This window comes from Anas acuta, chromosome 2 (genome assembly GCF_963932015.1).
Source record: "Anas acuta chromosome 2, bAnaAcu1.1, whole genome shotgun sequence".
NCBI classification, from domain to species: domain Eukaryota; kingdom Metazoa; phylum Chordata; class Aves; order Anseriformes; family Anatidae; genus Anas; species Anas acuta.
Window position 1 is genome coordinate 144,934,829 of NC_088980.1, and position 14,841 is coordinate 144,949,669.

General features: G+C 42.2%; 1 protein-coding gene across 2 annotated transcripts in view; it reads left to right on the forward strand.

The window, feature by feature from the left end:
* The window catches only part of DEPTOR (DEP domain containing MTOR interacting protein), a 75,655-nt gene that overhangs the window by 24,747 nt on the left and 36,067 nt on the right, over positions 1-14,841 (forward strand). For both annotated transcript variants that reach the window (XM_068672563.1, XM_068672564.1), the window contains 3 exons: positions 3,324-3,502; positions 5,554-5,677; positions 12,478-12,656. In XM_068672563.1, coding sequence (XP_068528664.1) covers positions 3,324-3,502; positions 5,554-5,677; positions 12,478-12,656 — 482 coding nt within the window. The remainder of the gene's footprint in view (positions 1-3,323; positions 3,503-5,553; positions 5,678-12,477; positions 12,657-14,841) is intronic.

A 14,841-nucleotide genomic window follows, 5' to 3' on the forward strand; every position in this document is an offset into this window, starting at 1 on the left:
TTTTCATGACTTTTCTGACTGTCGGTAAAGAAAATGCCTAATGGCTTCTCACCACGTAACGTTGTTCCTGACTAGCCCTGAGCACATTCACTGCGAAACAGGGGCACAGTGCTCTGGGTTAGCCCTTTCCACGCTCCACAGGAGGAAGGCACTTTTATCTGGGGCAAGAGTCCCCGCATATTATTCATTAGCACCAACTCCTGTTTAGACAAGGCCCCAAGAAAACTGTTCTGGCATGCACACATGCAAATACAGACTGCCTCTGTTTGTTGTAAGAACAAATATGAGCCAGAGATATCAAGGTGGAAATATTAAAGGGTTGTGTGTGCCTGTTCCAGTTCACAGGGAATGGCTCAGGTGCTTTAGTTCTCACATCGTCTCCCACAGGTAGCAGAGACCGTGGTCCCAAGTGCAAAATTCAGCATTTTACCTTGAATAATGTAGGGAATGACATATGGATGATGTGCTGGTGTACACAAGATTGTTTTCTGGAGTTCAACTCCAGTCCTAGGGGTTGCTGAATCAAGGTTTCCCCCATAGCCCCTTGTCGTTCACCCTTTTTCTTCTGCTTCTTCTCCCCTGTGACTGCTCAGGTTTGGTAAGGGAGCTGATTTTCCCGAGCAGCTCTTGTGAGAAACATCTTGTAGCGAGAGAAATGTGCCTAGTGTCAAGGGATATCTATGCCAGTCATAACGTGGACTAGCTGATGAAAAGTGAGTAACATTACTTACAGGGAAAACATTGAGGTCTTTTGACGAGAAGCCCGTTCCCAGATGCCAAGGGATAAAGAATTTACCACTTCACTTGATCCTTGGTTCCAGTGTATAATTGCGTTCTGTTACGTTTTCTCCCCTTTTTATCCCATTTGATTTGGCTCCTGATAAATATGGCTGAACACCGACACGTTTTTAGAGTTCTGGCCTAAACTTTTGATTTATGTACTGCATAAGTTGTAGGCACAATTTCAGTTTATTGAGCTACTTCTCCTCCATAAAATCTGATTTTTAGCAGATTCATAGAGGTGAGGGAGCCTGACAGAGAGGAGAGCATACACCACAGGGGAGAAAAAACAAATTCTCTTTTTGTTCTTTATTTCAAATAAATTAGCTGGAAATAATTCAGTATGCACACGATGGCTATACACTGCAGAGTAAGTTCCCACTTTCATTTGGAAATTGTATGTAAAGATTTTTTTCTTTTTTTTTAAAGCTTTTATGTGATAATCTTCTGTTTGACTTGATGACTTTGTAACCTTTTAGCAAATTTGGATCCACTTTAGCCAGTGGGTGGAGACAGTTAAGATAATGAAATTTCTACGAGTTACATGAATATAAGCAAAAGGGTATTGAGAGAAACCCTATAATGCTCTGAGTAAGAAAGAAGGCCGTAGAAGGACCCCATATCTTCTGACAGGACAAAGAACTTAAAATACGTGAGACTACCAAGTGCAGGGAAGCCTTCAGCCAGAATTTAAGACACAAGTACTCGGTTTTGGTGCTCTTGGCTCCTGACCTGTTTACAGAATACCATACCCCTCTTGGCATACCCCAGCATGGAGCTTGTACAAAGGATTTCATAGAACCGGGGTTCCCTTTTGTATCAGATGAACACCATTCAGTAAGACTTGACTGAGAGGTGGGTTGAGCTGTCTACCTATGTATTATATGCCCTTTCCATATCTTTGTTCTTCTAGAGCATTGTGCAGCATAAGACTTGATGAACATTAGCAAAACCCGAAATATGTTTTGAAAGTAAAGCACAGTCAGAAATACTGATAATTGCACGTTCTATAATTAGAGCTGTGTGGGCTTTTCTTTCGAAGTATGGCAACAGCTGCAAGAGCACATCTGGAAAATATACTTTAAGCAAAGATATTTTAGCTCAGAGGTTTTCACAATGCTTGTGATATTTACCGGTATTTCTTTCCAGAATACTAATCTGATTTATTAATGTTTTTAATAAAAAAGTATTCGTTTTTTAATGCTACCAGAAGCTGGCTTTGAATTCGTATCACGGATTGGACATTCCAGTGTAGTTCAAGGCTGAACGCTGCAAAACGAAAACATTGCTTTGCTGCTATTTTTAGGTAGAAGTTTGTCTACTGCCCTAATAACACTGTCTTCACCAGTTTCAGCCAACTCTTCTCCCTTTCTTTGATTCTAAAGAGAAATAATTGTTTCACACTGGAGTCACGTTGAGAGGCCAATTGGTCTCATGGCTGGACTCCTACTCTGTGTTTCCCGTGACCCTGGTTAACACCCTGCTGTGCCATAAAGAAAATAGAGTTGTTGCTCCTACAGTTATTGCAGCATCACTCAGAACTTCATTGAAGTCGGTGAGAATATTTACATGGTAGGACCCAGGGCACTTGGAAATGAACGGCAATATTTTTGCTTGTGGTAGGAGCCCAAGAGTTGTGGCTTCAATGTTTTCTTCCTAGCTGCTGTGTACATACCTGGCACTGCAAAAATGGGATGAATGAATTTATTAATGAAAACCAAAAGGAAATAAACAAGAAAGCAGAAAGCTAAACAACTTAAAAAAAAAAAACAACCCTCTATCCATTAATTTATTGACACAGATGTTACTCATTATATTTGTTTGGAAAAAAATGACTAAAAACAAAGATGCGGAACCCAAAGGCCTTTACTAACCTAGCCAGGATTTTGCATTCTGACCTAAGTGTCTCAGAATCAGCCAGCCTCCTTGCTTTCAATATAATGAGGGAATTTTGCAGATTGCATTTACCAAGAGTTTGCAGAGTGAGGAATAGGTTTCCCTTTCTTTAGAGTAGGGGGCAACTTTTTTGTGCTAGATAACATTACGTTGAAGCAGGTTTGCGACTGAATTTTAAATCATAAATGCTGTACTTTTGCAGCTGGAGGCAAAATGGAGTTACCCAAATGATGAAGATACTGCATCTAAAAAAACGCATGAGGTTTAAAAAAGTCTATGGCGGTGGTAGTGAAAAACAAAAGAGTGACATGGAACAAATTAGCGGCAACATGGGAAAATTAATTCCAAATTATTGACAGTTTAATTGACAGACAGGAAGCCTTTTAATGTGCTTCATATGCTCTGCTGTTCGTCGTTTTTTTGTCTTTTCCACCGGACAGAAAGCCAGTTTTCCCAAGGGTGGGGTTTGAAATGGTACCAATCGGTTTGGGGGGGTTGCCAGCATGGGTGGAAGGCTCTTTGCCCCTTGTGTCCAACAGCTGCAGGGTGAGCCAGGCTTGGGCGCACTGGCTCAGCTCTTTTCCCAGTTTTGCTGGTAGCAGAGGTTCTTTGAGCACCAGATTCATAGGGTGATTTTTGACCCACAGGCTCCGACTGCACGAGGAGAAGGTCATTAAGGACCGGCGGCACCACCTCAAGACGTATCCCAACTGCTTTGTTGCCAAAGAGCTGATTGACTGGCTGATTGACCATAAGGAGGCCTCAGACCGAGAGACAGCAATTAAACTTGTCCAGAAGTTACTGGATCACAGCATTATCCATCATGGTAAGTGCAATATCACTTCTAAGCTAAAGCTGTTGTAAGTCAAAGAGAAATGCCACTCCTGTTTCTCCACACAGGAATAGGACAGGTAGGGTCCTTTCCTTGCCAGGAATGGGGTATTTGGCTTGAAGGGTGCTGCTCCACAAGTCCCTCTGTTTCCCCAGGGACATGGAGAGGCAGTCAGGATGTAGAGTTGTGTTCCCCATTTTGGCACAGGAGGGAAGTCCCTGCAGACCATGCTTATGCTTCCCTGCCTCCCTGGCATCCTCAGCTGGATCCTGCCCCCTCTGCTGCTACCATCAGGGGCTGTCTGTTGCCCCCCCTTCCCTGCTCTCCTCTTTACAGCCCTGTCCTCCTCTTTCAGCTGAAAATCCCATTTGAAAAATAAGCCAGCAAAAAAAAAAAAAAAAAAAAAAAAGGTTGTCTTTCTTGCAGGGATTTGTTCTCCAGCTCTGTTCCTCGCACCAGCTGCACAAACATTTGTGCTGCTACAGCTGCAAGAAAGTTAGATGTCCGACTGTGCCCTGATTAATTTTCTCCTAAACTCGTTGTCTGTTTGAGACCTGTTCCATTTAGCGTCTTGAATAACAATTCACACTTATGAAAAGGAGGCTACCGAATCAGTGGTAGCATTTAGTTGCCTTTTAGTGCACAAAGAGGCTGGAAAGCACAAAAACAAAGAAGATTCAAGTCCTTTATTTGAAGTATCATTGCCTATTTCAAAAGCACTAAATGTGCAATTTGTTTCTTTTTTAATAGGAAATAAAGCAGCTGCTAACAGATGACTGTTGACTTTATGCAAGGGTCACTGTGTGTGCAGGGATACTGCTGCTATCAGCAGTGCATTCACAACACCTTAATTAACGGAAGAAATGCACATTCTGAACGCGTGCCTCTTCTACAGCTTCTGCTTGGGTATTAAATTAAAATTCTGGGTTGTTATGGAAACTGGGACTCACGGTAGATAGTTAAAGAATAAAGTAATTACAGGGTATTCAAATCTGACTACTTAATCCTCTATTGAGAAAATGTCAGTGAAGAGTTGCATGGATGCCTGAGTGACTTAATTTAATTGAGCAATAGATATTTTATTTCTGAGTGCTTGTTTAAAACTTTAACAACCTTTAAATGTTTTCTACCTCAGAATCCAACAGCACACTGTAACTTTCATACAAATTATATACGTGTGTGTGCGTATCTATTACACATAAAGCAGGTGTCTATTGAAAATTTTCATGCATTACGCTTGAAGTTAATGAAATCGTTAGTGAAGTGAGAGAGGGCAAAGTCAGGTAGGTTTAATCGGGTTCTGCAGGGAGCCCAGAGCATCCATTCAATACCAGCATCAAGTGCAAGCAGTACCAGCTCCTGCTGTATGTGAGCCCATGTGGATGAGCCATGTGGGTGGGCTTTGCTACAGCCCCTTGCTTGGGGTTGCTTTCCCATTAATTTATGCCCTTGCTGCAGCTCTCTTCTGCCATTTGTAGGAACCTGTCATCAGCTGGTCTCTTATAAATTCTTATTTATTTTTTCTCAGTGTGCTCCTGTTGTACCTCCTATTTACTAGCTGACATGGCAGACAGATTGAGACAATTTTAAGTGGGCAGAAGCCTTTGATTTTGACTGTTCCTGCAGCGAGACTCAGCTTTCCTACAGCATTGTTTAAATGATACAAGTAACATTAGGTTTGCCAATTGAAAGTTTGCCAATCCTTAAATCACTGGTTGCTCTGCACTGGTATCTTTTTAAACAAACTGTTTACATCAAAAGGTTTTCCAGGTATCTAACAGAGGGATGCTTTTTTTGCTATTCCTAGAAATAGTCATGAAACTGATGAACACCAGTCCCTCTCAGCTAGAAATTTTGTTACCTGTCTGAAAGTTTTCTTCAGTCTTTTATCATTTATTAGAACTGTGTGTGGCTGTATGCTAAGAAATACAGGAGGCTAGGCTCCACTCATGCTTGCTTTGTAGTTCACCGGTGATACCTGCTAAATGGATTCTCAGCCCTTTAGCATCCCTATGAAGATTTTTATTTTTCACTTTACATTTCAGTTTGTGACGAGCATAAAGAATTCAAGGATGTCAAACTCTTCTACCGCTTCAGGAAAGACGATGGGACTTTTCCGCTGGATAATGAGGTGAAGGTGTTCATGAGAGGACAAAGGCTCTATGAAAAGTACGTTGCATTCAGCATCCATCATCTGTCAATAATAGTACCATGGGAGGCAAATGATACTTGTTCATCCATTTGAATAGTCAGAGACTTTCAAATCAAGCAGTAATGGGCCTGCATAATCCTGTGTCTTGACTTTGTAACCCTTCTCTCTTTCCCATTTCCCTTGTTCTTTCCTACCATGTTGACTTGTAGCATTTTGGGCTGAGGCCAACTGTAGGAGGTTCAACGAGAGTAAGTGCCGGTCCTGAACTTGGGGTACAACAACCCCAAGCAGTGCTACAGGGTGGAAAGCTGCCCAGCAGAAAGGAACCTGGGGGTATTGGTCAATAGCCAGCTGAATATGAGCCAGCAGTGTGCTCAGGTGGCCAGGAAGGCCAACAGCATCCTGGCTTGTATCAGAAATACTTTGGCCAGCAGGACCAAGGAAGTGATTGTCCCCTTGTACTCAGCTCTGGTGAGGCCGTACCTCGAGTACTGTGTTCAGTTTTGGGCCCCTCACTACAAGAAGGACATCGAGGTGCTCAAGAGAGTCCAGAGAAGGGCAATGAAGATGGTGAAGGTTCTAGACAACAAGTCTTATGAGGAACAGCTCGGGAAGCTGGGGTCTTTTAGCCTAGAGAAAGAGAGGTTCAGGGGAGACCTTATTGCACTCGACAATGACCTTTAGGGAGGCTATAGGGAGATGGGGATCAGTCTCTTCTCCCAATCACTAAGTGATAGGATGAGGAAATGGCCTTAAGTTGCACCAGGGGAGGTTTAGGTTGGATTTTAGGATTTTTTTTTTCACTGAAATGGTTGTGGAGTATTGGAATGGGCTGCCCAGGGAAATAGTTGAGTCACCATCCCTGGAGGTGTTCAAATGTAGATGTAGCGGTTAGTGACATGGTTTAATGGTGGACTTGGCAGTGCTAGGTTTAAAGGTAGGTCCAGATGATCTTAGAGGTCTTTTCAAACCTAAATGATTCTGTGTTTCTATGATTCTATGGTGTTGTTTAAAACAAAATTGCATTTGTTATGTTACGTTGTCTGTGGTTTGTAAACACATCCTGTGTGAGAACCCAATGTAAATTTTAGTCCTTTCACTCTATTTTATAAAAAAGAGCCACAGCCGGATGATTGGTCATCTAAAATTGTAATCCCAAGACCCAAAACCTTAGTACATCAAAATGTACTGAACAAGTGGCTACATATTTCTTGTAACTCCATCTCTACAGCTTCACCAGGAGTTATGATTTCAAATAATGAGTGAAATTAATCTTCACTGTTCCAGTCTGCAAAGCTTCTGCATCAGAGAGCTTATACTAAAAGCAGTTGCAAAAATAAACCCCAGCCAAGAACATCTAATTAAGATTTGAAATTAATGATTGTGCTGAGATACTGAATATCCCACTGGATTACTTCCGTCAAATAACTAGGCAGCTTAACCGTACTTCCCGATCTATAATTAATGACATTTTATTCAGGATGTAGGGATTGTAACGTGGCACTTTCAAGCAGAGTGAACAAAATGCATGTTGGCTTGTGCTGCAAAGTAACGCAAAAGTTGTGGTGTGTTATTTACCAAAAAGCTTCAAGTATTGCTCTGGGCTCAATCCTGCCCACACTCCCTCTTGGTGAGAGACGCTGAGTCCTCTGGCTGGAGTCATTTAGTTTCCCTCCGATAAATCAGCAACTGCACAGAGGAAGGTGTTAAGCTGAAGGCTAAAAACACAGCCATGACCCCCTGTTGAACAGCCCCTTATTGCTGGTGTGTCCCAGGGTTTTCCCGAAATGCCGTGCCATTGCCTATCCCTTCTGCTTCCCCTGCACAAGAGGGCAGATGCAAAAGATCAGCAAAACAAGGGAAGGCTGCCAACTGCTCTGCTCAGTGCTGCCAGGGGACGGGGTGTGTTGTTGGAAGCGCCTTCGGAACAACTCGCCAGCTCTGCAGCTTTCCCCAAACCAGGGTTGTGGTGTCTTCACTTGAACTCTGTACCAGGTGGCAGGACAAAGCCAGGTTAAAAAGCTGGTGATAAATGCAGCCTTCAAGGTTAGGAGGCTACAAAGGGCAATTTGCTGAAATAGCAGTTAATCTGAATTATATAAAATACAACTGTAAATGCCACTCCTTTCGTTGCACCTGCCGTGTAAAATTTAGGGTCACAGAATCACAGCATGGTTCGGGTTGGAAGGGACCTTAAAGATCACCCAGTTCCACCACCCTGCCATGGGCAGGGACACCTCCCACTCAATCAGGTTGCTCATTTCTGTGGCTGTGACTAATTAAAGTAAAAATAAATCGGGTAAAACATGAGAAAATATGCCTCTGGGCAAAATCCTTCACTGGATACACTGGGAAAGATAGTTGGACTGCCCATCTCCAAAATCGCCTGTGCTTTATGAAGCAGAGCATTTGCTCCTTTAGTCTCTAACACAGATTGCCCTCAGGCATAGCCCATGCTATGGGAAGTTGATTGGTGTGTCTAGACTGCAATCTTGTTTTCAGTTTTTAGCTTCTGTGAGCAAAATCATTTTTTTCTTGGTGAGGCTGATAACAGTCTCCTGCGTGAAATGAGCCATGGTAGGAAAAGCTCTGTCTGCCAGCGTGTCTGCTTCCATCCCCATTTCTCTGCTCGGAGAACCATCCCCAAACCAAGCTCTAGTTGTCCAGTTTGCCCTACACTACACCAGCAGAATGGTGTTTATAAATGGAAAGGAGTTAATACCCAAAGCAGCACCTATATCTAAATATAACTCATCCTCATGAGGTGGTTGCTCCTAGGCAACGTATCTAACGGGTTCAGAAACTTTTAGAACCAGCCCCAAGTGCTAAATATAGCGTAGCTTAAAAATACATGGCATTTCGAAACCGGCCTGTGACAGTCAAAGCTAGTAAAAATTCTCCATGCATCATTGGAAATATTTTGTATTCACAGGAGATAAGACTGCATACCTGGGCTGTTTGGGTTTACTTGTTTTCAGTAGCAAAGCCAGTCTGCAGAGCACTCTGATTTCATTACATCCCCATTAGCAACACCTTCATAGTTTCATTGGATGCATTTTAAACTCAAAATCTAATACCGAACGTCAGACCAGTGCAGAAAGAGTTCTGCAGTGAACTATGCACATGGGTAACACACGTCTTTGCTTATAGTGTTGAGAAAGAAAATATTAATTCAGCATAATTAAACTAGGAATTAAAAGGCAACAATTGGAGAAAGTCTTCATGCACAGATGTGAAGTCAGTTGCCAGTACATGCAACTTGTTTATCAGAATGCCTGTAGCCCTAATTTCAAGAGAAATGTGACTATGCCAAAGGAAATTTATGTGAACCCTTGATTAATTTTAAAGCCTGTCTTAAGTTTTTTAGGTGTAGCTGGTCTTCACTAGGATTTGCTTGTTTAAGACATGCATTGTAATACTATTTCCTGCCCTTCCCCACCCATCGCATCAGGGCTGCAGTACCGTTACATTCAGGAGCTGGAGTAGTTTGTGCTTGCCAAACACTGCAGACGTTATCCAACACCTTTCATGCAGATTTTTACCCTATATAGGCAAAAGGAGCAAAATAATTTAGGAGGCTCAGCAGTCTGCTGCATGGAGGGAGGAGGGGGTGCATTAGGCAAGTTCCCAGCATTCAGACAGCAGTGAGGGGCAGGTGCCCATGGGCCATCAGGTCTGTCCCCAGGCTGAGGAGCAACCTTTCCATGTCCCCCTTCTGCGTGACCACAGGGCTCCTTGTACCCTGTACTCTCCTCCCTGTGGCACTACCTCCCTCACCTACCGTGAATGTCTTTGGTGGTTGAACATGCCTGATTAGCAGATTTAAAATCAGTCTCTGTCTCCTCCCTTTATTTGCACTGAAAATCATCAACCAGCTCAGATACCCTGCACATCGGTGCAAACTTTGGTAATCCTTCCTGTGAACGTGCTTTGAGTTTCAGGTTTATAACTAGAGATGAAACCTGATGGATTTCCTACTTCTTTAATTCATCCTGAAAGTTCTGGAACAGTTCACTAGACCCAGGGATGGTATCAGTTTTCATACTCTGCAGGACTGACCAAAGAGATTGCATAAGATAAGCATGTTTCCTGTTCAACAAAACCCTCCCTGCAAGTCTGACATAAATCCTACACAGACCTTTCATAGTTGGGTTTCTTTTTTTTTTTTTTTAAATTCAAGTTGTGCAGGCACCATATTTTTATTATGTTTGCAGTTCTCATAGGTTTAGGTCAGGTGTGCAGGATTGTTGTGTTTCTGGTGCAGTCAGTTTTAGGAGCTACGAGTCATCTCATGACATTGACTTCAACTTCAACTTTCAATTAGATTTCACAGTGAAAAGTGTGATTTTCTGGTTTTAATTTCAGGAAATCATTCAGATAATTTTGAGACTGCTTCCTTTGAACCACTTTCATTTTACCTCAGCAGTGGTTAATTTCAATTAATCCTTTGGTGCAGTTATTTAGATAAAACAAAGTAAAAAAAAATAAAATCTGACATGTTCTGTGTTTGGCTAAATACATTCCTTTGATGTGGGATAACACAAGTTGTAGCAAATAACAGGTTTTGACGTTAATGGTCTCGTGTTTTTTGAAACACACAGAAAATGGAAGAGCGAGAGGCAGTTTCCAATTTTGGCTAATGACAGGCCAGGTTTTGGCTGGTGGAAATTGGTACACTTTTGTTGACAGCAGCGGCGTTACAGTGATTTACTTCAGTTAGCAGTGGATTGCTGTTGCTGGGTTTGTAAAACTGTCAATTTGCTGTGTCTGTTTGTTCACAAGTCCAAATCCTTTGCAGTGCTATTCTGGGCACATGCAGAAGGGTGTGAAATGTCAAGCTGAGTGTTTTTCCACTTGATATTTTTCCAGATTTCTTTTGTGGCTGTAGAAATGTAATGATTAGCATCACTTTTTCAAGGACCTCTCTATCTGGTGTTTCAGTGAGCTGGTCAACTAATTATAAGCTCATCAAAGAACAATTAACAAATCCTCGGGATTTTTTATTCGGTGCCCGCAGAGCCTGGGTAACCAGTTCTGGGTAACCATGCAGCAGATGGTATAAAAGACACGAGTTCTGGGTTTGCTTTTTATTTCTCACAGGGAAAAAGCTTGGTGAACGAGAGACATATAAAGGTGGTCTCTTGGAGCTCTCTCCAAATCAGATGTGGTTAATGTGGGACAGAGAGCTAAACCTTCATGCACACGTAGGCAAATCAAAATATGAAAAAGCATAAATCCTTTGCAAGAGTTCTGGAGCTGGTATCTTGTCCCCCATGATACAGGTTCTTGCTTTTGGCCCCATCCCTGAATTCAGCTAATTTTGACTTTCTTCATCCTTACTCAGCTCAGAGGTGTTGTTAATGGCACACCAACATGGACAGGAGCTGTTCGTTATAGCTGCCACTCAGCTGCAGCCGTGGTAGAGCAGCCTTTGACTGGTTTGATATCTGCTGCCTGGGGTCAGATCCAGTCAGCCCTGGCTTCTGGTTAGCTCTCATTAAAGTCACTGGAATAAATCCTTCAGGTGAAATAACAAGGGGCAGGTCCCGTCAAACCTCTTCACTGGAATTTCAAATGAAACTTCTGTGTTCTCTATTGCTGATGCCCGACTTCAGAGTTCAGAAGACCCCAAAGGAGGTGATGTTATATATTTATTGCACTTTCCATGATTTCCATCAATTCTGGACATACTGGCAGTTTAAGACAGAGATCACCTTTGTATGGGTTTATTTGAAATTCAATTTTCTGATAAGAAGGGCAAAGATTCAGAGCTTTTGGAATTTTTATGTTGTGGTCCAGTTGTGCCTGTAATTTCCCAATAGCTGCTGAGGGAGGAGACTTACAGTCTCAAAGGGAAAAACCTCAAACAAGCCATTCTTCAACTGTTATTCTGAAAGTCTTACCTTTAGCCTATAGTAAATAATTATGAATAATAATGAAATTAATGAATAAAGAGGCTGTGTTTCTCAGTCTCCCAACAAAAAAGTGCGGTTCTGTATTAAAAAAGAGTGGTTCTCATTTCTTCTCCTCCAAAATGTCAATGTCATTCTTACATTAACAAAACACTGAGGCTTTTTTTGTTTCCTTTTGTTTTTATATTGCATCATTTGTTTAGGCTCCTTGAATGGAGAAGAATTTTCCTAGTGTTTTTAAGTTGCACATGTGCCAATTGCGCGAAGATCTGGAGACACCTCCGAATGTTCCTAACTCTTGTGTCAGGGCAAACTGAGATGGAGATGATCTCCAATGTCAAAATGTGTTCAGGTGTACGATTTCACTGGCTGCAGCTGCATCGCGGAGTGGTGGGAGCCAAATATTTACCCACCATCCAGACCACAGAACTGCCTTTTTTTCCTTCCCCTTGAATTTTTCTGCAGCTGTTTTAAAGCTTACAGGGAGAATTTTCAAAACCATCTAAATGACTTGGGGGCATAGTCCTGCTGACTGTAAAAATTAATTAGGAATTTTTGAACACACTAACTATAACCTGGCGCTTTTAGGCTGATTTTATTTTGAGGTCAATTATACATTAACTTTTAGGGAAGCCAAAGAACTAAATATGGGATATGCAAAGCTGAAAAACCTTGTTTTCTTTTAGGGAACAGGAGAAAGCTTTAACTTCATACAGGTATATAAAGCCTACATTTATTGACTGAGCTGCTATAATTCTCATAGTAAGTTTAGATTGATAGCTAGATTTAATAAGTTAGGTTCACATCTGTTTGCTTGGTATCAGTGAGACTTGCCAGAATAAATCTGGAGTTGTTTTTTTGAAGCATCATTTTCCCTATCATTTTTTTTTTCCCTTCCCTACCAGGTTGATGAGTTCCGAAAACACTCTCCTGCAAGCCAGGGAAGAGGAAGGAGTCAAGTACGAGCGGACCTTTGTGGCATCGGAGTTCATTGACTGGCTCATCCAGGAAGGAGAGGCCACGACAAGGACTGAAGCTGAGCAGCTTGGCCGCAGACTTTTGGAGCATGGGATTATACAGCATGGTGAGACACTTACTGCCAGGTAGCAACAGATATGCTTTTTGTGGTGCCTTCTTCAGGTAAAGTTATGTTGTCTTTCTAGGCATTGTATGTCCACATTCTTGATAACTTTAGGTAGGAGTTGTTTGACAAAAGGGTGGCTTTTTCAAAACTTCTCTGAGTTCTGAAAATTCTGCCTCACATAGAGACAAAAACTAGAATTTGGGATTGTATAATGACTATGTAAGGATATGGATGAAAAACAACGTTCTTATGTTTGGGGTAATTAATGTGTAGAATTTGTTATCAGCAGTAATTATAATTGAGGTAAATAGCTTTGTAAGGATCAGATAGGGCTTAGAAGCACAAATAAGCTACATTCTCTGAGGAAAAATGGCACCTTCTGTGTATCTTCCTACTCGTATCTCAAGAAGATACAGTATTTGAGGACAGGAGCAGAGCACAATCTGATGTCAGAAAACAAGCTTCCCTCCTGGTCCTGTTGCATAATCACTCTGGTATGTTTGGGTAAGAAGGAGGGTATCGCTTTCAGCTCAAGTGTTGTGGTGTTGTTCCTGGAGGTGTGACTCCTCTGAGGCAGGAATCTGACACTTTGTCATGGCCCAACTCTCTGTGGCTGCACCTTCACCAAGAAGATCCCTGTATTAAGGGTGGAGGAGACGTTTTTTTCTCTCTGTGGCCCCAAGAGTGCCAAAATGAACACCCCTGCATTAAAACCCACATTAAAACATAAAAATTCATGTGCTGACATCATCTATTCTCAGTGCAGGTTGAACTTCTTTGGCTGGGCGTTTTCCATCACAAAGGCACCAGCAGCGCCTGTGAGCGTGACAAACGAGGTGCTTGAGGGTGGCAGAACCTACTGGCAGAAGCTGCTGGCAGTGTTGCTCAATGCAAGCAGGAAAGTAATCAGATCCTTGTGATCAGAGTGTTGTCAAATCAACACTAATTCTGACAGAGAACAAAATTCACAGTATTAACAGGCTGTTAATCTACAAGGTGCTAGATTGACTCTCTTGCTTGTTGCTTTGTGAGATAACCCAGTCTGTAGGAATAGAGAAAAAACTGGGGGCATAGCGACCTGCATGGTTCCTTCATGGTTGTGATCATGCTCGCATTATGTTTAGTTTCCACTCACTAGGAGCTACTTCTGAATGTTTACAGTAATCAGCTTCCAGTTCTATAATTACCCCTGTGCTTCCTATGATTTATAGGGTGCCAACTGCTTGGGGCTTGACGAAGGGAAGATATTCCACTCCTCCTCTTTATAGCAGCAGTGATCTAATTCCTATTTTTACCTGAGCATCTTCTGTGTACTATACACACGGTAAACTTCCCTTTAAAAAAAAAAAAAAAAAGACAGGTTTATGCTGATGTTGGCATTTTTTCAGAGAAGATAGTCACGACTTAATACATGGTGTGAAGCTGGGTTTACTTTTCTATTGAAATCTTTGCAAAGCTAAGAAAGTCAGGTTTGATCATTGCAGATCGAACATTGTTCTCATTAACTATGGCAAATGATCAGCAGTGCCATTGTCAGGGAAGTCGTTTTGCCCCTGTCAAGCAGGGTTTCTGGAAGTGTTCCTGAGCAATGCTGTCCCTGCTTATCATTTGGGGTTGCTCTGGCCAGTTTTATCCCCTGCCCATCCTCTTTGGATGTCAGCATCACATGCAAAACACTCTGTTAGATCTGAAACTCATGAAGTGACCACAAAAAGGGATTCTGAGAACTGACTGCTGAGTGAAGTGGCCTTCTCTCTGAGGTACCATCATCTTCCTCACTCTGCTTTTATACGGGCAGAGGCAGATCAGTGGGACCCGCTGGGGAAGCTGGAAGTACAATAAAACTGAATAATGTCCCTGACATTTATCTCTGCCAGTGAACATGCTTCGTGCACGCTTCTGAACAGATTTCGTTCTCCTCTGGATTGCACAGAAGCAATTTGTCTAGGTGGCATTAGGAGTACTGGGGACAGAGCAAGCTGAATTAACACAGCTGGTGAGGGATTCACCTGAGCATCTGGCTATGATCTGTGCATTTTGAAGGTTTATACAATGTCACCTTCCTCTAACAGGCGACCTTGAAATGAGACTTTCCAGTACCAAACTGGGGATGTAAACCATAAAATGGCAGGAGCAGCGTCCTCTTGTTCTCCCTCTCACTGAATTCTAGGTCCAATTACCAGAA